The 27,142-nt window shown below is 41.4% G+C and overlaps 1 protein-coding gene across 1 annotated transcript in view; it reads left to right on the top strand.

Annotated features, from left to right (window-relative positions):
• Nucleotides 1-1,030: 1,030 nt before the first annotated feature.
• Nucleotides 1,031-27,142, top strand: part of LOC133540970 (regulator of G-protein signaling 5-like) — a 41,908-nt gene continuing 15,796 nt past the window's right edge. Inside the window, exons 1-3 of the mRNA XM_061884056.1 lie at nt 1,031-1,278; nt 11,190-11,251; nt 26,292-26,458. Coding sequence (XP_061740040.1) covers nt 1,031-1,278; nt 11,190-11,251; nt 26,292-26,458 — 477 coding nt within the window. The remainder of the gene's footprint in view (nt 1,279-11,189; nt 11,252-26,291; nt 26,459-27,142) is intronic.

Below are 27,142 nucleotides of genomic sequence, written 5' to 3'. Positions count from 1 at the left end.
CTCATGTGATTTATCCCAAAAAATAAGTAACGCATTAGTCATGTGTACACGCAGTTTAAACACGTAATTTTCACCATGCATGCGCTTTTGAAGACAAAACGGTTACCAAATTTGAAAAAACGACGAGCATTCGGGTTAAGTTACGTTAGCTACCTCTCTTTGTTTATAATGTACATTTTATACTGGCATTTTTTTTTTATTTTTTTGCTGCAGCTGTTACATATACTGTAATACTGTACATGGTAATTGGGATTTGGATATATTATGGAAAAATATAATACATTATATTATATTATATAAAACTATAATATAACATTTTTATTATCCATCCATCCATCCATTTTCTACCGCTTATTCCCTTTTGGGGTCGCGGGGGGCGCTGGCGCCTATCTCAGCTACAATCGGGCGGAAGGCAGGGTACACCCTGGACAAGTCGCCACCTCATCGCAGGGCCAACACAGATAGACAGACAACATTCACACTCACATTCACACACTAGGGCCAATTTAGTGTTGCCAATCAACCTATCCCCAGGTGCATGTTTTTATAATTTAATATAATATTTTGTTATAGAAAAATATATAATAATAATAATAATAAAATGTATTTTTTTATTGCTACTATGGTAAAAAAAAATGTTGTCTACTTAACACCTTCATTATCCTTTCTATCCTTTGAAACTGAGCTATTGTGTGGAACAATTTCCTTTGTGGATTAATAAAGTTTTTCTTTGTCTAAAAGTAAAGTGTATTCAAATAAAAAAAAAATCCTGAATGACATTCCGACAGCGTCGAATTTGTGTCCAAATATTGGAGTTTTTAAAAAAAATTTTAAAGGATATTTTAATTATGCTTGGGAGAAATAACTTCAGATTATTCATGATTAATGATTTATCTGATTAAGAAAATGTGTCATTCAACAGCAATAATGCATTAAGTTTACTTTGATTTGCAAAAATTTTAATGACACTATTTTGGAAAAAATTGGGGATGTTTATTTTTGTATTTTCCAGGTAGGTGAGATTTATTGCATGAAACATAGATTACATAAACAGACTGGAGTCTTCAGGACAGTTTCTAGGACTTCTCGTGAGAGAGAAAAGAAGCTATTATCTTTCTCCCCCCCCCCCCCCCCCCCCCCGCTCTGCTTCGTGTCTTGCAGGGCAAAAGAAGAGATCAAGTCAAAATTGGGAGTTCTGCTGCAAAAGCCCGAAAATGCCATTGACCTCATCATCCCCTATCCGGAGAAAACCGAGAAGAAGCCGGAGAAGCTGCAGAAGTAAGTCTGTCTTGCATGGCGAAAAGAAAACACAGCGGTTTTACCGTGTGGTAAATTTAGTCATTTATGGCAAGGTAGCCAGCAACAACAACAGATAAAAAAATCATATAAAAAATGTAAATAAAATAAAAATGAGGGAAGGGATTATTATTGTTTTTATTTACTTGGCATTAAATAGAACTACATGATTATGATAGAAGAGCTGAAAATGTAGGAAGGCTTACTTTATTTTATTAATATGCTTTATTGAGTGTTGTCAAACCCAACGCATTGATAGAGATGTCCGATAATATCGGGCTCCCGATATTATCGGACTATAAATGCTTTAAAATGTAATATCGGAAATTATCGGTATCAGCTTCAAAAAGTAAAATTTAAGACTTTTTAAAACGCCGCTGTACGGAGTCGTACGCGGACGTAGGGGAGGAGTACTGAGCGCCAAAAAACCTTAAAGGCACCGCCAATCACATAATATCTACGGCTTTTCTTCACACACACAAGTGAATGCAAGGCATACTTGGTCAACAGCCATACAGGTCACACTGAGGGTGGCCGTATAAACAACTTTAACACTGTTACAAATATGCGCCACACTGTGAACCCACACCAAACAAGAATGACAAACACATTTCGGGAGAACATCCGCACCGTAACACAACATAAACACAACAAAACAAGTACCCAGAATCCGTTGCAGCATTAACTCTTCTGGGACGCTACAATATACACCCCCTACTCCCAATTCCGCCCACCTCAACCTCCTCATGCTCTCTCAGGGAGAGCATGTACCAAATTCCAAGCTGCTGTTTTGAGGCGTGTTAAAAGAAAATAATGCACTTTGTGACTTCAATAATAAATATGGCAGTGCCATGTTGGCATTTTTTTTTCCATAACTTGAGTTGATTTATTTTGGAAAACCTTGTTACATTGTTTAATGCATCCAGCGGGGGCATCACAACAAAATTAGGCAAAATAGTGTGTTAATTCCACGACTGTACGTATTGGTATCGGTTGATATCGGAATCGGTAATTAGGAATTGGCCAATAACTTTAAATTTTCCTGAAGGAATCAATAAAGTACTATCTATCTATCTATCTATCTATATCGGATATCGGCAAAAAAGCCAATATCTGACATCTCTAATTCAAAGTTATTTCTCATATTATTGTTCCATCCTTAAGTATATATCTAGGGATTTCTCCCCCCCCCCCCCAAAAAAGGGCATTATTTTTTAGTTAATTTTGAAAGAATGTAAATAAACAATTTTTGGTTTTCCAGTGAAAAAAGAAGCAATTGTAAAAAATGGGAAAGTTGAAAAAAAACAAAACTGTGAAACACAAAAAAAATAACGTTTTACGCAAATATGAAGACTGGCATTGAAAATATGTCCATCCATCCATTGTCTACCGCTTATTCCCTTTGTGTTCGCTGGTGCCTATCTCAGCCACAATTGGGCCGAAGGCGGTGTACATCCTGGACAAGTCGCCACCTCATCGCGGGGCCAACACAGATAGACGGACAAGTGAAGTATATTTATATAGCGCTTTTTCTCTAGTGACTCAAAGCGCTTTACATAGTGAAACCCAATATCTAAGTTACATTTAAACCAGTGTGGGTGGCACTGGGAGCAGGTGGGTAAAGTGTCTTGCCCAAGGACACAACAGAAGTGACAAGGATGGCGGAAGCGGGTTTCGAACCCGCAACCCTCAAGTTGCCGGCACGGCCGCTCTACCAACCGAGCTACACCGACAACATTCATGAACATATGTCATGATACAAAAAATATCCATCCATTTTATACCGCTTGTCCCTTTTGGGGTCGCCGGAGCCTATCTCAGCTGCTTTTGGACGGAAGGCGGGGTACACCCTGGACAAGTCGCCACCTCATCGCAGACCACCATGTATATATATTTTTTCTATTTTTCTATTCGTTGGTTGACAAAACAACTTTTTCGACGATTCAAATTTTTCTTCCCCATTCCAAATCTTACTACCAGTGTTTAGGCTCCATAAAGACTGAGTGGTTGGGGAAAAAAAGATTAAAAAAGATTGGCTGGCAGATATCACCCAAAAATTAACATAAAGAAGGGGGTATGGCTCGGTTGGTAGAGTGGCCGTGCCAGCAACTTGAGGGTTGCAGGTTCGATTCCCGCTTCCGCCCTCCTGGTCACTGCCGTTGTGTCCTTGGGCAAGACACTTTACCCACCTGCTCCCAATGCCACCCACGCTGGTTTAAATGTGATTTAGATATTGGGTTTCACTATGTAAAGCGCTTTGAGTCACTAGAGAAAAGCGCTATATAAATATAATTCACTTCACTTCACAAGATAAACAAAAAGCCTTTAATAAGTTCTGAGGAAAAAATAAGTAGTAACTACGAAAAATGGAACAAGACAGTCTCCAGGAGGGAAAACAAATAACAACAAAGGGTGAAAAGACAAGGCAGTCTAGTCAAAATATCAGACTCAGAAATACGTTAAAGGCCTACAGAAACCCACTACTACCGACCACCCAGTCTGATAGTTTATATATCAATGATGAAATATTAACATTGCAACACATGCCAATACGGCCTTTTTAGTTGACTAAATTACCATTTTAAATTTCCCGCAGAGTTTCTTGTTGTGGTGGTGCTGGACATATTAGCCCAGCACCACTTACGGCTAAAAGTCGTCTCTTTTTATCGCACAATTACACAAATTATCTCAGGATTCTAAGAACATTATTGTCATATTGAGTGAAAAAATACATTTTGCATTTGCAAGATTTAAAAAAGCATATGTTTCGAGTAAAACTCCCAAAGATGCATTATTTCAGGCATTATTAGCCATTTTTCATGTGTGGTGTAGGAGTTATGTTTAAATAACTGTCATATTGAGTGTTACAGTATACAGTCATATCGAGTAAAACCTAAATTTTGTATTTGCAAACCGTAGAAAAACAACTGTATCTAGTGAAACTCACATTTATTCAATATCACAGGCATTTTTAGACATTTTGTACGTTTGGATAAGGAATTATGTTGGAATACATTTTTATTCTAAGCACATTACTGTCAAACTTAGTAGAACAATTACTTTTGTTTTTGCAAACCTTACCAAATGTTTTGATTTTCAGGAAAACTTTCAAAGATACATTTCTTCAGGCATTATTAGACATGTTGCATGTATATTTTTGGAGTTATGTTATGTTGCTGAATCCTTTGCAATTTGTTCAATTAATAATGGAGAAGTCAAAGGAGAAAGATGGAGGTGGGAAGCTTTTAGCCTTTAGCCACACAAACACACGGTGATTCCTTGTTTGAAATTCCCGGAGGTGACGCTTTACTATGGATCAGAGCGGTCAAGCGAACATGGATCAGGACTACATGTCAACCGGTGAGAAAATTGTGGAAATAAGTCGTCTCTTACCGGAGATCAGCGGAGCCAGCGTCCTCCTGCTGCCGTGACTTCTCTCAGAGACTCTGGCGTCAAAACACCCGTGGGCACACCCCTCCAACTTTATTATATACTTTAACTCACTAAAACACTAGCAACACAATAGGCAGATAAAAGATTTCCCAGAATTATCCTAGTAAATGTGTTTAAAAACATCTGAATCGCTCTGATTTTTTTTTTTCTATTTTCTAGACCTTCACTCTAAATTTCCTCATCCACGAATCTTTCCTCCTCGCTCAAATTAATGGGGAAATTGTCGCTTCCTCGGTCCGAATAGCTCTTGCTGCTGGAGGCTCACATTATAAACAATGTTCAGACGTGAGGAGCCTTCACGCCGGTGACGTCATCGTCTGCTACTTTCAGTAAAGGCAAGGCTTTTTTATCAGCGACCAAAAGTTGCGAACTTTATCGTCGATGTTTTCTACTAAATCCTTTCAGCAAAAATATGGCAATATCGCGAAATGATCAAGTATGACACATAGAATGGAACTGCTATCCCCGTTTAAATAAGAAAATCTCATTTCGGTAGGCCTTTAATGATCCCTTAGGGCAGTGGTCCCCAACCACCGGCCGTGGCCCGATTGGTACCGGGCCGCAGAATAATTTTTTATTCATTTTTATTAAATAAAAAAAAATATTATTATTTTTTTAATTAAATCAACAAAAAAAACAATATACTCTTACAATTTGTGCACCAACCACAATAACCTCCCTTTTTCATGACAAAAACGTCCCTTTTTCATGACAAAGAAAGAAAAAAAATAATAATAAAATTGCCCCCCAACCAACCCCCCCGGGCCGCAGGACAAATTATTAAGCCTTGACCGGTCCGCGGATACAAAAAGGTTGGGGACCACTGCCTTAGGGGAAATTAAGATTTTCAGCACAATCGCATTCAAGATCAGGCAAACATTACAGGGAAACAGAACAGGATCACTGACGGGTCTGCCAACTGAGGCCAAGAAAAAAAAACCGCATAGCCATAGCACACATAAACATGTGTAAGAGGGAAACATCAAAGAACACAAAGGACATAAAAGACATTAAAAGAGCAAAGCTGATGCAACTAGCCACTTCTACATACAGCCACAAAAGTAAAACAATACAATAAAACAAACATATACACGCCATCCTCTGCTGGGGTGGGGGGAGCATAGCTAGAAACAGGAGCAGACCCAACAAAGCAACCAACTCCAGCCTCGGTCGCCCACCAACTCTCAGCCAATTTCCAGTCGGCATGGATGAGCTAGGATACGTCCAAGGAGACCGAGGTGTCCGTTACCTTCTCATTAAGCCAAGACGCCGTGAAACTTGTCCGTCCCGGCGCTCACCGCCAGCTCGGCAGTCATGTCTCCTCCAGTCTCTCCAAACGGACTCTGGACCCAGCAGCTGGTGTCCATGGTCAAAAAGCTCCCGGGAGGCAGATCCAGAAGTTCCCAAAAAAGCACTGCAGAAGTCATGAAAGTGCCACTCCAAAGGGTCCCGAACCAAAAGGCAAAAAAAAAACACATAAAAACAAGAAACATGAAATCCTACGTGGATTAATGAGCAAAAAAAGGCAAGAATAGTCACCTTAAATACGAAAAATAACATATTTGCTATTATTCTTCTATCCCCACTTGCCAGTAAGAGAAGTAGCCCACTTTTATCTTTTGTTAAAGGGGAACATTATCACCAGACCTATGTAAGCGTCAATATATACCTTGATGGTGCAGAAAAAAGACCATATATTTTTTGAACCGATTTCCGAACTCTAAATGGGTGAATTTTGGCGAATTAAACGCCTTTCTGTTTATCGCGCTGGAGTGGATGACGTCAGAATGTGACGTCGCTGAGGTTATACAGCCGCCATTTTAATTTTCAACCCATTGTAAACATTGGGTCTCAGCTCTGTTATTTTCCGTTTTTTCGACTATTTTTTGGAACCTTGGAGACATCGTGCCTTGCCGGTGTGTTGTCGGAGGGTGTAACAACACTAACAGGGAGGGATTCAAGTTGCACCACTGGCCCGAAGATGTGAAAGTGTCTGCCGCCAGACCCCCATTGAATGTACCAAAGTGTCTCCACATTTGACCGGCGATGACAGACATGGCACAGAGATGTATGGATAACCTGCAGATGTATTTGCAACGATAAAGTCAACGAAATCACAAGGGTGAGTTTTGTTGATGTTGACTTATTTGCTAATCAGACATATTTGGTCACGGCGTGACTGTCAGCTAATCGATGCTAACATGCTACGCTAATCGACGCTAACATGCTATTTACCGGCGGTGCTAAAGCAGACATGGCACAGAGATGTATGGATAACCTGCAGATGCATTTGCAATGATAAAGTCACAGAAATGACAAAGGTGAGTTTTGTTGATGTTGACTGCCAGCTAATCGATGTTAACATGCTATTTACCGGCGGTGCTAAAGCAGACATGGCACAGAGATGTATGGATAACCTGCAGATGCATTTGCAACTATATTACGTTTCCTCGAACTCACATTTAATGCGAAAAAAACACTTACCAATCGACGGATTTAAGTTGCTCTAGTGTCACGAGATGCGAAAGTCCTGATCGTTTGGTCCGCACATTTTACCGGTGATGCTAACGCAGCTATTCGGCCATGCTATGGCTATGAATAGCGTCAATAGCTATTCGCTCAATAGCTTCAGTTTGTTTTTCAATACTTTCATACTCCAACCATCCGTTTCAATACATGCGTAATCTGTTGAATCGCTTAAGCCGCTGAAATCCGAGTCTGAATCCGAGCTAATGTCGCTATATCTTGCTGTGCTATTCGCCATTGTTTGTTTACATTGGCAGCACTGTATGACGTCACAGGGAATAGGATAGTCGCATCGCAAATAGCGAAAATCAAGCACTTTAAAGCTTTTTTTAGGGATATTCGGGGACCGGTATAATTTTGAAAAAAAATTCAAAAAATACAACATGCCACTGGGAACTGATTTTTATTGTTTTTAACCCTTTTGAAATTGTGATAATGTTCCCCTTTAATTAAATCTGTACAGCGGATATGGGCCGTTTACATCAACAATAGGATTTGCCTGAGTGGCTGGACAGAAGAAAAAAAATAAAAAAAACAGGCCAAAGACAGGGAACTGAGCGAAGCAAGCGATGTGTCTGGTGAGCTTTAAGAATGGCACTAATTGCTGATTGTCTCCACCTGCCTGGCTGCTCTGGTCCCAGCTGCAGGGCAAGCTGCCTGAAAAAAAAAAAAAAAAAAAAAACAGGAAATCAACTAAATAAGACAGAGAAAAATATTTAAAAAATATAACATGTAAGTCATGTGAGATGTGAGTGGAAAAAACAATTCAAAGAAGGCAAAAATCACAAGAATGTGTTTGAACCCACTGACTGAAACTGTACTGAACAGGAGCAGATGTAATCAGTTGTGAGCAGCTGACTTCCAGGCAAAAAGAATCTCAGATTAAATGGTTCAAAGGTTTGATTTAGCAAGGCTCTGAAGATGAGATTTGCAGCAACACGAGCTCCTTTTTGATTGTTCTGATCGATTGTCACTTCTCTGCTCTGGTAGGACTAATCAACCTTTTTCACAACCTTACAGCAATATATATATATATTGGGGGAAAGATCGATTTGAATACGATGTGCGATTCAGAATCGATTCTCATTATTAAAAAATCTATTTTTTTATTGTTTATAAATCCAACAAACTATTACACAGCAATACCATAACAATGCAATCCAATTCCAAAACCAAACCTGAGCCAGCAACACTCAGAAATGCAATAAGCAGAGCAATTGAGAGAAGACACAAACACGACACAGAACAAAACAAAAGTAGTGAAACAAAAATGAATATTATCAACAACAGTATCAATATTACTTATAATTTCAGCATAGCAGTGATTAAAAATCCCTCATTGACATTATCATTAGATATTTATAAAAATAATAAAAAAAGAACAATAGTGTCACAGTGGCTTACACTTGCATCACATCTCATAAGCTTGACAACACACGGTGTCCAATGTTTTCACAAAGATAAAATAAGTCATATTTTTGGTTCGTTTAATAGTTAAAACAAATTTACATTATTGCAATCAGTTGATAAAACATTGTCCTTTACTATTATAAAAGCTTTTTTTTAAAAAATCTAATACTCTGCTTGCGTGTCAGCAGACTGGGGTAGATCCTGCTGAAATCCTATGTATTGAATGAATACAGAATCGTTTAGAATCAGAAAAATATCGTTTTTGAATCGAGAATCGAGTCGAATCGGAAAAAATCGATATATAATCGAATCGTGACCCCAAGAATCGATATCGAATCAAATCGTGGATCACCCAAAGATTCACAGCCCTATATATATATATATATATATATATATACTTTTTCAATTATTTTTTTTTACTTTTAATTAGTAAATTAAAATGCGTCAAACATGTTTTATATCCTTGTTTCTTCAAAATAGCCGCCCTTTACTCTTGATTACTGCTTTGCACACTCTTGGCATTCTCTCGATGAGCTTCAAACACACCTGTGAAGGGAAAACCATTTCAGGTGACTACCTCTTGAAGCTCATCGAGAGAATCCCAAGAGTGCGCGAAAAAGTAATCAGAGCAAATGGTGGCTGTTTTGAAGAAACCAGAATATAAAACATGTTTTCATTTATTTCTCCTTTTTTTTGGGTTAAGTACATAACTCCACATGTGTTCATACATAGTTTTGATGCCTTCAGTGACAATATACAATGTAAATCAGGGGTCTCAGACACGCGGCCCGCGAGATGTTATTTTGCGGCCCCCACCTTATTATGAAAGTTTAATGTTAGGGCGGCCCGCAAGTTTTATATGAATGGCACTTCCAACGTTCTGGATTGCCTACCCCTGCATTAGTGGAAAAGCGGCAAATGAGTGAAAGCGACAGACACGTTGCCATGGAGACGAGGGGTTTTCTTACGTGCCTGGCTGCAGTTACACTGCAACACCTGTCCGGCAGTAATAACAGTCCCCGATAACCTGGACCAATTCAAACCGTTATTTGTTTTTTATATAATGTTTATTTTGCATTTCCTCACACTGTGAACACCACATACAAACCCCGTTTCCATATGAGTTGGGAAATTGTGTTAGATGTAAATATAAACGGAATACAATGATTTGCAAATCATTTTCAACCCATATTCAGTTGAATATGCTACAAAGACAACATATTTGATGTTCAAACTGATAAAAAAAATTTTTTTGCAAATAATCATTAACTTTAGAATTTGATGCCAGTAACACGTGACAAAGAAGTTGGGAAAGGTGGCAATAAATACTGATAAAGTTGAGGAATACTCATCAAACACTTATATGGAACATCCCACAGGTGTGCAGGCTAATTGGGAACAGGTGGGTGCCATGATTGGGTATAAAAACAGCTTCCATGAAATGCTTAGTCATTCACAAACAAGGATGGGGTGAGGGTCACCAATTTGTAAGCAAATTGTCGGACAGTTTTAGAACAACATTTCTCAACGAGCTATTGCAAGGAATTTAGGGATTTTACCATCTACGGTGCGTAAAATCATCAAAAGTTCAGAGAATCTGGAGAAATCACTACAGGTAAGCGATGATATTACGGACCTTTGATCCCTCAGGCGGTACTGCATCAAAATCCAACATACGTGTGTAAAGGATATCACCACATGGGCTCAGGAACACTTCATAAAACCACTGTCAGTAACCACAGTTGGTCGCTACATCTGTAAGTGCAAGTTAAAACTCTACTATGCAAAGCGAAAGCCATTTATCAACAACACAAAGGAACACCGCCGGCTTCGCTGGGCCCGAGCTCATCTAAGATGGACTGATGCAAAGTGGAAAAGTGTTCTGTGGTCTGACGAGTGCACATTTCAAATTATATTTGGAAACAGAGGATGTGGTTTCCTCCAGAACAAAGAGGAAAATAACCATCCGGATTGTTATTGACGCAAAGTTCAAAAGCCAGCATCTGTGATGGTATGGGGGTGTATTAGTGCCCAAGACATGGGTAACTTACACATCTGTGAAGGCACCATTAATGCTGAATGGTCCATGCAGGTTTTGGAGCAACATATGTTGTCATCCAAGCAATGTTATCATGGGGTTCTGTCAATCATCAGGAGAAAATCTCCTGATGATTGAGGGAGTCCTTCATGAAACAGTTCTGTAGAGATGAAGTAGTCTTGTGATTTTTCCCACACATACATATATATATATATATATAGCAATAAATATTGTCTTACAATACATGAAAAGTACTTCATAGCCTTTATTTTGCTTAACTAAAAAATATCAAAATACCCATTGCAATTTTGATTTGTCTTTGGGCCCTCAGTAGAAGACCCCTGTTCTGAACCTTTTTTGACACAAACTGAAAACAGAATGATGCATAACCTTTGACATTAAAAACAAAATTCTCTGTTCAGATGATTTCCTGCAGTGTGGTTGACATGAAGTATTTTGTGTACAGGCCTTCACCTGAAGAAGCTGCTCAGTGGCGTGAGGGTCTTGACCAAGTCCTGAACAACAACTGTAGGTCTACTTCCTTTGCTATTTTACTCACAATTTGTCTTTGCTTAAGTTATAAATTTAGTCTTTATTTGAAGGAACAATGCAAAGAAACTTTTAGCTCAAAGACATACACTGTATTGCCAAAAGTATTTGGCCACCCATCCAAATGATGAGAATCAGGTGTCCTAACCACTTGGCCTGGTGTATAAAATTAAGCACTTAGGCATGAAGTCTTTCTACGAAAATTTGTGAAAGAATGTGTGATTTCCAGCGTGGGACTGTCGTGGGATGCCACCTGTGCAACAAATCCAGTCGTGAAATTTCCTCGCTCCTAAATATTCCAAAGTCAACTTTATTACAAGAAAAGTGAAGAGTTTGGGAACAACAGCAACTCAGCCACCAAGTGGTCGTCCACGTAAACTGACAGAGAGGGGTCAGCGGATGCTGAAACGCGTAGTGCAAAGACTTTCTGCACAGTTTCTACAGAGCTCCAAACTTCATGTGACCTTCAATTAGCCCACGTACAGTACGCAGAGTTTTATAAAATGTGTTTCCATGACCGTGCAACTGCATCTAAGCCATAAATCACCAAGTCCAATGCAAAGTGTCGGATGCAGTGCTGTAAAGCAAGTCACAACTGGACTCTAGAGCAGTGGAGACGCCTTCTTTGGAGTGATGAATCACACTTTTCAATCAATCAATCAATGTTTACTTATATAGCCCTAAATCACTAGTGTCTCAAAGGGCTGCACAAACCACCACGACATCCTCGGTAGGCCCACATAAGGGCAAGGAAAACTCACACCCAGTGGGACATTGGTGACAATAATGACCCAGTGGGACGTCAGTGACAATGATGACTATGGATAACACAAGGACAATACATGCTCTTGTTCACATCTTTCATCATTTGTAAAAACAACCATCACAGCTTACAACAACATTTTTCTCATGCATAAATATGATGATCATCATCATCGTCGGCGATCACTCGAGACGAGTAAGATTGTCCTCCTGTCGGTGGGTCTGGTCATCTGTGGGTCCTCAGGTGGCTGTAGAGGCCGATCCTGGATGCGTGGGTGGTTGACTGGGTAGTGGTTGTGGTGTGAGGAGCTGTGTTGGTGGTGGATCTCTCCTTTCTCTCCGCCTCTTGGTTTCTGCGGCACGGTGGAGGTCCTTCTCTAGGTGAGTTGTGCCTTCCTGGACCATCTTGCTCCACATGTTCCTCTGGTGGGCTACCCCCTCCCAGTTGCTGAGGCTGAAGTGACACTTTCTCAGGTGGATTTTGATGTTATCCTTGTACCTCTTCTTCTGCTCTCTCTGGGTACGTTTTCCTTCCTTTAGCTGGCCATACAGCATTTGCTTTGGAAGGCGGTTGTCAGGCATGCGTATGACATGGCCTGTCCATCTCAGTTGATGTCGGATGATGGTTGTGGTGATGGTGGAGATGTTGGCTTCTTTCAGAACACTGATGTTTGTACGCCTCTCCTCCCAACCGATCCTGAGGATCTTCCGGAGACATCGTCGGTGGTACTGCTCCAGGGCCTTCAGATGTCTGCTGTTGGTGGTCCAGCTGTCGGCTCCATAGAGCAGCGTGGGCAGAACTACTGCTTGATAGACAAGTAGCTTTGTCTTTGTCTGGATGTCTCGGTTTTCAAAAACCCTCTTCCGCAGCCTGGCAAAGGCTGCGCTGGCACACCCGATGCGGTGGTGAATAGAGAGAAGGCTGCCGAGGTAGGCAAATTGATCCACATTATCCAGGATGTTGTCTCCCACATGAATTGTGGGGGGTTGTCGGAGTGTGTCAGGAGCTGGTTGGTATAGGATTTGGGTCTTTTTTATGTTTATGTCAAGTCCCAGGAGTCTGTAAGCTCTGGCAAAGGCGTTTAAGATGTCCTGGAGGTCCGCTTCGGAGTGTGCAACTAGGGCATTGTCATTGGCATACTGGAGCTCCATGATGGAGGATGTGAACACCTTGCTTTTTGCCCTGAATCTGTTTATGTTAAATAGCCCTCCCTCAGTCCTGTATATGAGCTTGACTCCCTCAGGTAGGTTCTGGCTGGTGAGGTGGAGGGTACACATTAAGTGGACATGTCAAACATAGTGGCCACCTTAGTGACCGTGTGAGCAGCTTTGATTGCTCCAAAGCCACTTTTCAACTTCAATTGTGAATAGAGATGTCCGATAATGGCTTTTTTGCCGATATCCGATATTGTCCAAGTCTTTTGATTACCGATTCCGATATCAACCGATACCGATATGTACAGTCGTGGAATTAACACATTATTATGCCTAATTTTATTGCGATGCCTCGCTGGATGCATTAAACACTGTGACAAGTTTTTCCAAAATAAATCAACTCAAGTTATGGAACATATTGCCAACATGGCACTGCCATATTTATTATTGAAGTCACAAAGTGCATTTTTTTTTTTTTAACATGCCTCAAAACAGCAGCTTGGAATTTGGGACATGCTCTCCCTGAGAGAGAATGAGGAGGTTGAGGTGGGCAGGGTTGGAAGTATGGGAGGTGTATATTGTAGCATCCCATAAGAGTTAGTGCTCCAAGGGATTCTGGTTTGTTCTGTTGTGTTTATGTTTTGTTACGGTGTGGATGTTCTCCCGAAATGTGTTTGTCATTCTTGTTTGGTGTGGGGTCACGGTGGGGCGCATATTTGTAACATTGTTAAAGTTGTTTATACGGCCACCCTCAGTGTGACCTGTATGACTGTTGACCAAGTATGCATTGTATTTACTTGTGTGTGTGAAGAAAAGGTGTAGATATTATGTGATTGGGCCGGCACGCAAAGGCAGTGCCTTTAAGGTTTATTGGCGCTCTGTACTTCTCCCTACGTCCTTATACACAATGGCGTTTTAAAAGGTCATAAATTTAACTTTTTGAAACTGATACCAATAATTTTGAAACATTATTGGTAATTTTTAAAGCATTTATCGGCCGATATTATCGGACATCTCTAATTGTGAATGAACACTAATATGTTTGACTTTTCAAGTTTGTTGTGAGGTCATTCCATTCCTTTATCGCTTTATATGAAAAGGCTGATTGCACAAAATAGTACGCTACACTGCCCCCTGGTGGAGGCTTGTGTGTTTCTAGTTGTCACAGCAGATGTAAACCGGACAAAGTGCTTAAGTGGCGCTGGTGCAGTGTTATTTAGGATTCAATGGGCCATTCGTATTGATTCTAATCTTTGAATGCTGGTAAAATTCACCAATCTATATTTTTGGAGAACTAAACAGTGATGGTGGTGTTGTGATTTTCGGTCAAGGCTTTTTGAGCGATTGTTTGTGCAAGGATTCAAGTGGCCGCAGTGTCATTTTGCTTGCCTGGGACAAACATGTTATACAATAATAAAAAATTTGAGATCTCCAATAATATCGATAAATGCTCAAAAATGTAATATCGGAAATTATCGGTATCGGTTTTATAAAGTAAATTGTATGATTTTTTAAAACGCCGCTGTACGGAGTGGTACACGGACGTAGAGAGAAGTACAGAGCGCCAATAAACCTTAAAGGCACTGCCTTTGCGTGCCGGCCCAATCACATAATATCTACGTCTTTTCATCACACACACAAGTAAATGCAATCATACTTGGTCAACAGCCATACAGGTCACACTGAGGGTGGCCGTATAAACAACTTTAACACTGTTAGAAATATGCGCTACACTGTGAACCTACACCAAACAAGAATGACAAACACATTTCGGGAGAACATCCACACCGTAACACAACATAAACACAACAGAAGAAATGCCCACAACCCCTTACAGCACTAACTCTTCCCGGACGCTACAATATAAATGATAAATGGGTTGTACTTGTATAGCGCTTTTCTACCTTCAAAGTACTCAAAGCGCTTTGACACTACTTCCACATTTACCCATTGACACACACATTCACACACTGATGGAGGGAGCTGCCATGCAAGGCGCTAACCAGCACCAATCAGGAGCAAGGGTGAAGTGTCTTGCTCAAGGACACAACCGACGTGACGGGGTTGGTACTAGGTGGGGATTGAAGCAGGAACCCTCGGGTGGCGCATGGCCACTCTTCCACTGCGCCACGCCGTCCCAATATACACCCCCTAATACCCCCCCAACTCAACCTCCTCATGCTCTCTCAGGGAGAGCATTTCCCAAATTCCAAGCTGTTTTGAGGCATGTTAAAAAAAAAAAAAGCACTTTGTGACTTCAATAATAAATATGGCAGTGCCGTGTTGGCATTTTTTTCCATAACTTGAGTTGATTTATTTTGGAAAAACCTTGTTAGATTGTTTAATGCATCCAGCGGGGCATCACAACAAAATTAGGCATAATAGTATGTTAAAGGGGAACATTATCACCAAACCTATGCAAGCGTCAATACATACCTTGATGTTGCAGAAAAAAGACCATGTATTTTTTAACCGATTTACGAACTCTAAATGGGTGAATTTTGGCAAATTAAACGCCTTTCTGTTTATCGGTCTTGTAGCGATGACGTCAGAATGCGACGTCACCGAGGTAACACAGCCGCCATTTTCATTTTCACATTACAAACACCGGGTCTCAGCTCTGTTATTTTCCGTTTTTTTCGACTATTTTTCGGAACCTTGGAGACATCATGCCTCGTCGGTGTGTTGTCGGAGGGTGTAACAACACTAACAGGGAGGGATTCAAGTTGCACCACTGGCAAGAAATCTTCCGCCAGACCCCCATTGAATGTGCCAGAGTGTCTCCACATTTTACCGGCAGTGCTAAGACAGACATGGCACAGAGATGTATGGATAACCTGCAGATGCATTTGCAACGATAAAGTCAACAAAATCACAAAGGTGAGTTTTGTTGATGTTGTTGACTTATGTGCTAATCAGACATATTTGGTCACGGCATGACTGCCAGCTAATCGATGCTAACATGCTACGCTAATTGATGCTAACATGCTATTTACGCTAGCTGTATGTACATTTGAAAGTAGATACCCACATTTAATGCAAAACAAACACTTACCAATCGACGGATTTAAGTTGCTCCAGTGTCACAAGATGCGAAAGTCCTGATCGTTTGGTCCGCACATTTTACCACCGATGCTAATAAGGCAGCCATGCTATGGGCCACTTCATTAGGTACACCCACGCTATGGCCGAATAGCGTCAATAGCTTCAATTTCTTCTTCTATTTCGTTTTCGCTATCTGCCTCCATACTCCGACCATCTGTTTCAATACAAGCGTAATCTGTTGAATCGCTTAAGCCGCTGAGATCCGAGTCTGAATCCAAGCTAATGTCGCTATATCTTGCTGTGGTAACCGCCATCTTGTTTGTATTGACAGCCCTGCATGACGTCACAGGGAAATGGAAAGTGGTTTTGAAGAAAGCGAAAATAAGGCACTTTAAAGCTTTATTTAGGGATATTCCGGGAGGTGTAAAATTTTGAAAAAAAACTTCGAAAAATAAAACAAAGCACTGCGAACTGATTTTTATTGTTTTTAACCCTTTTGAAATTGTGATAATGTTCCCCTTTAATACCACGACTGTACATATCGGTATCGGTTGATATCGGAATCGGTAATTAAGAGTTGGACAATATCGGAATATCAGCAAAAAAGCCATTATCGGACAGTTCTAACAAAAACGAGACATAATAATTCCTTTAACATTGCCTTTAAGTCTAGTTTATTACCATAGGTGTCATAAGAAAATAAAAACATTTGAAAGTTTGTTCAAGTGTTCCATTTAACTCATTTTTTTCATGCCACTTTTATATCGTTTATTAAACTTTTTTATCCCCTTAATCTTATGGATTTTACAGTCCCCCCCCCCCAAAAAAAATGCTGACAGCAATGACACTGATGATCGATAATGTTTTGCAGCAGCAGTAAACACTCCTGCTAGTACTTCACTTAAGTGCTCCCTGTGCATCAATCCATCCATCCATCCATTTTCTACCGCTTATTCCCTAAACAAGCTAAATGCAGACAGTGGAACTCTGCGGGTGGCGGAAGAATGTTCAGTCTGCACTGACCGCAGCGGCGAGAAGAATGTTTCCTCCATGTTTGCATGCTTAAATGCATTTGTATACGCACTTTTATTTATGAGCCCGCTTTTGTTTCTATTAACCACATTTTTCAAAGTCGTGACTCTCTAAAACGTACTGGAATTTGCAGAAATTCAAGTTGACGTAAAGGCATTCCGGCCCCAAAAGTGTTTGTGCATGTAGGAAAGCTGAGTCAGAGTATATGAGTCCTCCAACAGGACATTGACCCGAAACACAAGACCAAAAAATATTCAAGACTCTCGCCTCCTTATGGACTTAACCCCACTTACACAATTTTTTACAACATATCTCTGAATCGTATACAGTGCCGATTTTAGTATGATTAAACACACAGTCACTCAATCTAGGTGCTTTTATCCGCTAGTAGTGTTTCAAAATAAAATAAAACATTCAAACCTAGTTGTCGCATATCAGAATCCGAATTTCTTTAATAATCTTCAAGGGGAAATTAAGATTTTTAGTACAATCCCATTCAAGAGCAGACAAACATTACAAGGAGGCAGAACAGGATCGCTGACGGATCTGCCCCTTACAAAAAAAGGGAGAAACAGGTTGTGAGGAGGCGTGGCCTGCACCCCTGCAGCGAGGCGACAGGTGCGTAAACGGCCCACCTGGGCGCAGTTGTCTGATAACCTGTCACTCTACAAAAGGACGTTGTGGGAGAAGTTGGAGCTAATGAGAGAGAGAACCCGAGAACGAGCGAAAGCAAAAGCGAGACGGAGACGTGGAAGGCTGAAAAGCAACCCAAAGAGCGCGACTTTCATCAGAAAAGCGGAAGGGCACGAAAAGAAGAGTTTATTGCAAAATAAACAACATCTCCAAACTGTCATGTTTGTCATCGGTGGTCCGAGAAACCCGGAGGTGCGAGTCCTCCACACAGGTGAACAATGTTGGGGTGAGAAAAAAAAAAAATCATTCTAAGGCTGGGTCCTTGAAGAAGGGGTCCAGACTGAGGCCAAGGGGAAAAAAACTCATGGCCATAGCACACATAAACATGTGTGTATGAGGGAAACATCATATAACACAAAGGACATTAAAGGCATTACTGAAACCCACAACTACCGACCACGCAGTCTGATAGTTTATATATCAATGATGAAATATTAACATTGCAACACATGCCAATACGGCCTTTTTAGTTTACTAAATTGCAATTTTAAATTTCCCGCGGAGTTTCCTGTTGAAAACGTCGCGGAATGATGACACGTGTTTGTGACGTTATTGGTTGGAGGGAAGATATTAGCCCAGCACCACTTAGGGCTAAAAGTCGTCTCTTTTCATCGCATAATTACACAGTAATTTGGACATCTGTGTTGTTGAATCTTTTGCTATTTGTTCAATTAATAATGGAGAAGTCAAAGTAGAAAGATGGAGGTGGGAAGCTTTTAGCCTTTAGCCACACAAACACACGGTATTTCCTTGTTTAAAATTCCCGGAGGTGAAGCTTTACTATGGATCAGAGCGGTCAAGCGAACATGGATTTTGACTACTCGTCAACCGTTAGTTTTCGGTGAGAAAATTCTGGTAATAAGTCGCCTCTTACCGGAGATCAGCAGAGCTTCTGTCTGATTGCAGCTTCGTGAGAGACTGGCGTCAACACACCTGTGGCCGCACCCCTCTGGCTATCAGGTGCTCTTTAACATACTAAAACACTAGCAACACAATAGAGAAGGGATTTCCCAGAATTATCCTAGTATATGTGTCTAAAAACATCTGAATCACTCCCAGAGCAATCGCCTTTTTTCTTTTTTTTTCTTGTCCTTCACTCTAAATTTCCTCATCCACGAATCTTTCATCCTCGCTCAAATTAATGGGGAAATTGTCGCTTTCTCGGTCCGAATAGCTCTTGCTGCTGGAGGCTCACATTATAAACAATGTGAGGAGCGAGGAGCCCTACAACTCGTGACGTCACGCGCATATCGTCTGCTACATCCGGTAAAGGCAAGGCTTTTTTATTAGCGACCAAAAGTTGCGAACTTTATCGTCGATGTTCTTTACTAAATCATTTCAGCAAAAATATGGCAATATCGCGAAATGATCAAGTATGACACATAGAATGGACCTGCTATCCCCGTTTAAATAAGAAAATCTCATTTCAGTAGGCCTTTAAAGTCATTAAAAGAGCAGAGCTTTTTTGGGGGGGGGTTGTACTTGTATAGTGCTTTTCTACCCCTTTTTAAGGAGCCCAATGCGTATTTCCACATTCGCCCATTCATGCAAGGCGCTCATCAGGACCCATCAGGAGCAAGGGTGAAGTGTCTTCCCCAAGACACAACGGACGTGACTAGGATGGTAGATTGTGGGGATTGAACCAATAACCCTGATATTGCTGTCACAGCCACTCTACCAACTTCGCCACGCCGTCCCAGAGCTGATGCAACCTGCCACTTCTACACACAGCCACAAAAGTAAAACAACACGAAAATTATATAAACTGTGGTGGCCTCTGCGGTGTTCCACGCCATCGTCTGCTGGTGTGGAGGGAGCATAGCCAGAGACAGGAGCAGACCCAACAAAGCAACCAAGAGAGCCGACTCCAGCCTTGGCCGCCCACACAATATACACTTACAATTAGCGCACCAACCCCATAAACCTCCCTTTTTCATGACAAAAACGTCCCTTTTTCATGACAAAGAAAAAAAAAAAGAAAAAAGGTTGGGAACCACTGGTTTAGGGAACTAAGAGTTCCTGCTTTGTTCGCCGAAGAAAGAAAACATACTTTTTGATTAGGCAGTTACGGTGGAAGAGGGGTTAGTGCGTCTGCCTCACAATACGAAGGTCCTGCAGTCCTGGGTTCAAATCCAGGCTGGGGATCTTTCTGTGTAGAGTTTGCATGTTCTCCCCGTGAATGCGTGGGTTCCCTCCGGGTACTCCGGCTTCCTCCCACTTCCAAAGACATGCACCTGGGGATAGGTTGATTGGCAACACTAAATTGGCCCTAGTGTGTGAATGTGAGTGTGAAGGTTGTCTGTCTATCTGTGTTGGCCCTGCGATGAAGTGGCGACTTGTCCAGGGTGTACCCCGCCTTCCGCCCGATTGTAGCTGAGATAGGCGCCAGCGCCCCCCGCGACCCCGCAAGGGAATAAGCGGTAGAAAATGGATGGATGGAGTTAAAGGGATCTTAAGTTTTCGTGGAATTTTGCCTATAATTCGCAATCTTTAAGGGACAAACACTTTTAATGCATTCTAACTCGAAAGGTAAATAAAAGTCTACTAACAAAGTTAAAATTTTGATGATTACGGTTTATGAAAACTTTGCATCGAAAATGGAAGGTTACAAATACGGTATGCTATGATGATCAAAATTATAACAATTTTATTTTTGAGGACCAGTCAGACAATTTAAATAAATAAATGATAAATGGGTTGTACTTGTATAGCGCTTTTCTACCTTCAAGGTACTCAAAGCGCTTTGACACTACTTCCACATTTACCCATTCACACACACATTCACACACTGATGGAGGGAGCTGCCATGCAAGGCACTAACCAGCACCCATCAGGAGCAAGGGTGAAGTGCCTTGCTCAGGACACAACGGACGTGACGAGGTTGGTACTAGGTGGGATTTGAACCAGGGACCCTCGGGTTGCGCACGGCCACTCTCCCACTGCGCCACGCCGTCCCTTTAGAGTAATTTAGAGTGAAAAGCAAATTTTATGAGGCGGCGACTTGTCCAGGGTGATCCCCGCTTTCCGCCTAATTGTAGCTGAGGTAGAAACCAGCGCTCCAAAGGGAATATGCGGTAGAAAATGAATGGATAAATGGATAAGTTTTTGGGGAATTTTGCCTATAAATCACAATCTTTCTGAGGGATGAACACATATGTCTCTTTTAATGCATTCTAACTCGAAACGTAAATAAAAGTCTGCCAACAATGTTAAAATGGTTAAAATTTTGATGATTACGGCTTATGAAAACTTTGCATTGAAAATCTCAGAAATTGTAAGGTTTCAAAAACGGTATGCTATGATGATCAAAATTATAACAATTTTATTTTTGAGGACCAGTCAGACAATTTAGATTGAAAAGCAAATTTTATGAGGTGGCGACTTGTCCAGGGTGTACCCCGCTTTCCGCCCGATTGTAGCTGAGATAGAAACCAGCGCCCCCCGCGACCCCAAAGGTAGAAATTGGATGGATGGATTTTCACTTGCATACAAAATATTCGAACTTGGATTGTTTCCCTGGCTTCGAGACTCTCCTGAAGGACAGTGCGGTGAAGACACAACAAACTCCCTTCTTGTTTCTCATGGACACACACCTGTTGTTGTTGACTTTGGACTTATCGGCTGCACGACATCAAGGCCGCGGAACAGAGACACACTGCAGGCTTACACACACACGTGCATCCACAAAACAAATATACGTTGTTGCAAAGTTTGGGCCGTCGAGCCGTTTAATTTTGCCTTATTAAGGCAAGGCTTTTTCATGTTTTTGGACTTCAGGCTCTTGTATCCAGTTTTAAAACCAGGGAGGAGGAAACAAAATTTTAATTGATCATTTAATTGATTGATGTATTGACTATCGGCTAAATCCTACAATTGTATCCATTTTTAATCCCTAAGGACATCACATTGAATGTGTTTTAAATGACATTCGATACTTTTTAATGCCCCGTGGAAGCCCTGATACTGACTGAGACAAAATCTGGTTGCAGGAAAACATGCCACTTTTCTCTGACTACAATTGAACATTCGCCAACCAAAAATGCAAACTTTTGACCACTGTTAGAACAATTATGTGTAAGTTGTCACACAACTCTCATGCTTAAAGGCAGTTGCTATAGTTATCATCAATTGTGCTGAAGTTGTACTTTTCTATCTGCGCAAAGGGACAATTTGCAATCTTGGATTGCAGTCGTCTCTTATCAGTGTTTGTGTCCAGAACATCGAATAATCATATGTTGTGTCTAACTGGTGCTGCTGAAATTACCTCCCTTCCTTCAGAAGCAGCCTCAGTGATGTAACCAGGGACCTCTCAAATAAATAGAGGAACACGTAGGTCTGGACCTTAGACCGTGCTGGGAGATTGTAACTGAGTGTGCAGTCCCAAACGTATCTCCTCATTGAGCCAAAGTAAACTCTGTCCCTGCACTATTCCTTGCTTGAACCCGGATTTCTGGGTACAACTCTGTTTTATTTGCACAAAGATTGATCGGCTTTTGCTTTCCAGCAAAAGGCCCTTCTTTTCAGAGTCCGTATCTCTCTTTCTCTCTGGCTCCCACTCTAATTCCAACTCCGTGTCTCAACCCGGCTGCTGCTAATAAAGGCGATAGGTGATTAGGCAAGAAGGCCCACCTGGGCCATCTACTCACCTGTCCCTGTCTTCGAGGCCGGTCCTGACACACCCCATTCCTCGGCAGGCCCGCAGGCCATGCCCCCTCCACGGTCACGATATGTAGGTGTTCTTAAGCCCATTAATCTATCCATCAATATTCTACTGCTTCCTATTAATTTATGATTAATTATAATAATTATATTAAATATTCTATCCATACATTTTCTACCGCTTGTCCCTCTCGGGGTTCGCTGGGGGCGCTGGAGCCTATCTCAGCTGCATTCGGGCGTAAGGCAGGGTGCGACTTTTAATATTAACATTAATAAATAATTTTCTACAGGTCTTCTACATCCACTTCAGAAGAGAATGCAGATGTTTTCCCCTTTTTTTTGGGGTGTGTCATCATTGCATGTGTGTATGTGCTTCTCTTTGTGGATCCTTGGTTGGAAATCCAAGCTATTTTAACCCAAGCCAGCCATTTAAGATTGGCTGATTAAAGCCCAAGGGCATAACAGTAGGCCTGTCATCTATCTACTGCACAAATTTGATCGGACAATGGAACCTTTTATGGGCAATACAGCGGTCCCTCATTTATCGCAGTTAACCGGTACCAGACATGGTGTGGGATTATCAATAATAAATCCCCAAAATAGTTTGAGCATAAAATGACTGTTTAAAAAATATATTTAGAAGGTGGTAAACATTATTAGAGCCCTCTAAACATGAAATAACATCCATATAGACACTCCCGTCACCAGATAAAAGCAGCCTTGAGAGTGTTCCACTGTAGATTACAGTATTGTATTTTTCGGACTATAAGGCGCACTTAAAATCCTTTCATTTCTCCAAAATAAACAGTGCGCCTTACAACCCGGGGCGCCTAATGCACGGCATAATTCCGGTTGTGCTTACCAACCTCGAAGCAATTTTATTTGGTAAATAGTGTAATGATAAGTGTGACCAGTAGATGGCAGTCATACATAAGAGATACGTGTAAACCGCAAGATGACGCCAGTAAACAACACCAACACTTTTAAATGTTCCGTTGAGAATATAGAACATTACACACGGCGCTCAAAAATCTGTCAAAATGGTTTTAGTACGACTTCGGTAGGCTATGAAGCCGCACCGCTTGATGGATTGGAGTATTATTGTGGTGCGTGCAAAAGGAACATAAAATGGCACGTATTATCTGGCGTTTTGTTTTGCGATAATATGCAAAACCAACTTTTCTTATCTTCTGGTACCTGTTGATGTGTATTTGGAATCTGCATAAGTACTAAAAATGTGCGCGCTTCCGCCATTGTAGTCCGTGTCGACCCAGTTGTCTTCTTCTTTTTCTCTATCTTCTTTATGTGGTATTCATCTTCCGTTGTTGCCATTTCTAATATAACGTAGTGAAAAGTTCTTACTTATATCTGTCAGTAGACTAGCTATCAAAGTGCTAAAAACTGTAGTGGGTTTATATAATTCACCCACGGAACTTTAGATACACTTAATAATGTGAGAGTCCAGTCCATAGTGGGGACCGCCAATGAATCCCCTTGCATGTAGACACATCAGTAGCACAGAGACATCACCAACTAGTGCATAGAGCAGTGGTCCATCCCGGGTCCCAACTTGGAACAGCTCTTTGGAAAAAGATCTATGGCCACCTGATAACCTCTCCATGCAGGAGTGGGAGGCAGAGACAGAACAGAAAATCAATATTGTAATCAATGTCTATTTATATAGCCCTAAATCACAAGTGTCTCAAAGGGCTGCACAAGCCACAAGGACATCCTCGGTTCAGATCCCACATCAGGGCAAGGAAATAATCAACCCGGAGGGATGACAATGAGAAACCTTGGAGAGGACCGCCGTTGGGGGCGACCCCCACAGCCCCTCTAGGGTGACCGGTGCAATGGACGTTGAGTGGATCTAGCATAATATTATGAAAGCCCAGTCCATAGTAGCTCTAACATAATAGTGAGAGTCCAGTCCATAGTGGGGCCAGCAGGAGACCATCCCGAGTGGAGACAGGTCAGTGAGACGTCCCATACCGATGCACAGGCGAGCGGTCCACACCTTCATCCATGGCCACCGAAAGTGTGACTACAATCTGGCGAGTTTTTCGGATTTAGGGGCATGTAAACAGTGAAAGCTAGCACCGTATTTGCGTATGATGCCGCCTAGAGGTAGCATGTAGATGCTGAACTGCGCAGGGCCAAGAATCGAACCCCGTGGAACTACTGTGTGACTCTGAGGTCACATTGTTATGAGAAACGCACTGCATCCTGTCAGTAAGATAGGAGTTAAACCAAGAAAAGTCTGACATACCAATACATGTTTTGATACGTTCTAATAAAATATTACGATGCAGCAACATGGCTGACGCATCAGCATCCATACTATACTATCAATGGGGGCATCGTTAAGATTTTGGTGAGGTTATTGATAAAGCCCACATAATTTGGGAATGGTGCCATTACCGAAGGTCAGCAAGAGTCGTAGTTGTGACAGCATTAATGTGGCGAATGCTAAAGCAGTGGTTATTAATAGTTTGTTGGCGCTCAGTCAGAACATCGAATTTTATAAGGTAGTTATCAGACATTACTTTAGTATACAGGAGTACCATAACTTTGGAGGTGGTGAAAGATCTATCGTATTACTGTTGCGATGCGTGTGTTAAGTTATTATTTGTGTAAGACCACAGCTATCAATTATAGTCTGGAGCGCCACGCACGGAGGATCTGACGGGGTATTCGTATGGAAATTAAAATCCATCCATTTACTTCCGCTTGTCTCTTTCAGGGTTGCGGGGGGTGCTGCAGTCTATCCCAGTTGTACTGGGCGGTATAGCTCGGTTGATAGAGTGGCCGTGCCAGCAACTTCAGGGTTGCCGGTTCGATTACGGCTTCCGCCATCCTAGTCACTGCCGTTGTGTCCTTGGGCAGTGACTTTACCCACCTGCTCCCAGTACCACCCACACTGGTTTAAATGTAACGTAGATATTGGGTTTAACTATGTAAAGCGCTTTGAGTCACTATAGATAAGTGCTATATAAATATAATTCACTTCACTACTCGAGCGGAAGGCGGGATACACCCTAAATCCCCCATTATAATTATATTATCTGCGTGCTTTACTAGATCAACAACAAACTGTAAATTTGCTTATAAAGTCCGAATAGGGCCCAGTGGGGGGTTAGATAGTTGATGTTTTGTTATGCTGTGTAGTATACATATACTGTGTGTTTACACACACCTGTAGGACCGAGGATTCGCTCTCCATTTTCTGTCTTTGCAGCGCGATTGCCTCTTTGCTCATATTTGTACATAACTGCAAGTTTGCACACCCATTTTGAACACGCTAAATATAAATGCCTGCGATGAGGTGGCGGCTTGTCCAGGGTGTAATCCACTTTCCGCCCGATTGGAGCTGAGATAGGCCACAGCGCCCCCCGCGACCCTGAAGGGAATATGCGGTAGAAAATGGATGGATGGATAAACATAAATGGAAACCAGGGGTCGCAGAGCAGTTTCATTATTGATTAATCGCATTGCGAGCGCTAAATGATTATATTTACAAAACTGTGAACAGTTGTGAATGAAAGCATTCACACTGACCGATTGTATATGGAAAATAACTTCTCATTGTACCCAAAGATTTCATACTGGACTTGATATTGATCTGCAGGAAACGACTTGTACATCTCTAATGTCTCTTTGATCTCTCCATCAGATGGTCTCGCTACCTTCCGTAGCTTTCTGCGATCTGAGTTCAGCGATGAGAACATCGAGTTCTGGATGGCCTGTGAGGACTTCAAGAAGACAAAGAACCCAGTGAAAATGGCGGCCAAGGCCAAAATGATCTATGAAGACTACATCCAGTTTGAGGGACCCAAAGAGGTCAGAGTCTCGAATTTTTCATGGGAGGTCATTGAAAACAATGCAGATGCAGGTTGCATTAAGCAACAAGTAACACAACGTATTTTAACTTTTATATATAATTAGCATAAATTTGAAAGCCATATTAGTGAGTGGTAACAACTGACAATGTTTGGAATAGAAAGGTAAATCCCATACATTTGGTTGAAAAAAGGGTTAACAAACTGTCAATTCCCCTTAACCAGACCGCAGTTTGCTATGAAACCATCTGTTTTCAGCATTAAGTTTCATAAACAGAACATTTTACAGACCGGAATCATGTCAAACAGGTGATTAGAACCATCACCGTACGTGTAGACACATGGGGATTTTTTAACCAAAGCTTTTCATTTGGCCTGTCGAACATCGCCCAAATAGACCTAATGAAACCATTGAAACTACGCCTGATTACGTCTGCAGTACTCCAACCACCCTGTAGGGGGCAACAGCGAGGCATATGTGCCACAATGAAGTAGCAGTTGGGTGAGTAGAAGAAGAAGAAGACTACTCATTTAACCCTGGATAAAAAATCTAAATAATTGGCAAAAATCAGACTTTTAACAACGACTGGACGACAAAGTATGAATGTTCTGCCCTGAGTAAGTGATCGAGTCATTGTTTCCTGGCGGAACTTTTAAGGGACGGACACAATAGTAGAAATCCCTA

This window comes from Nerophis ophidion, linkage group LG22 (genome assembly GCF_033978795.1).
Source record: "Nerophis ophidion isolate RoL-2023_Sa linkage group LG22, RoL_Noph_v1.0, whole genome shotgun sequence".
Taxonomy (NCBI): Eukaryota; Metazoa; Chordata; class Actinopteri; order Syngnathiformes; family Syngnathidae; genus Nerophis; species Nerophis ophidion.
This window is presented reverse-complemented; position numbering and strand designations above follow the sequence as displayed.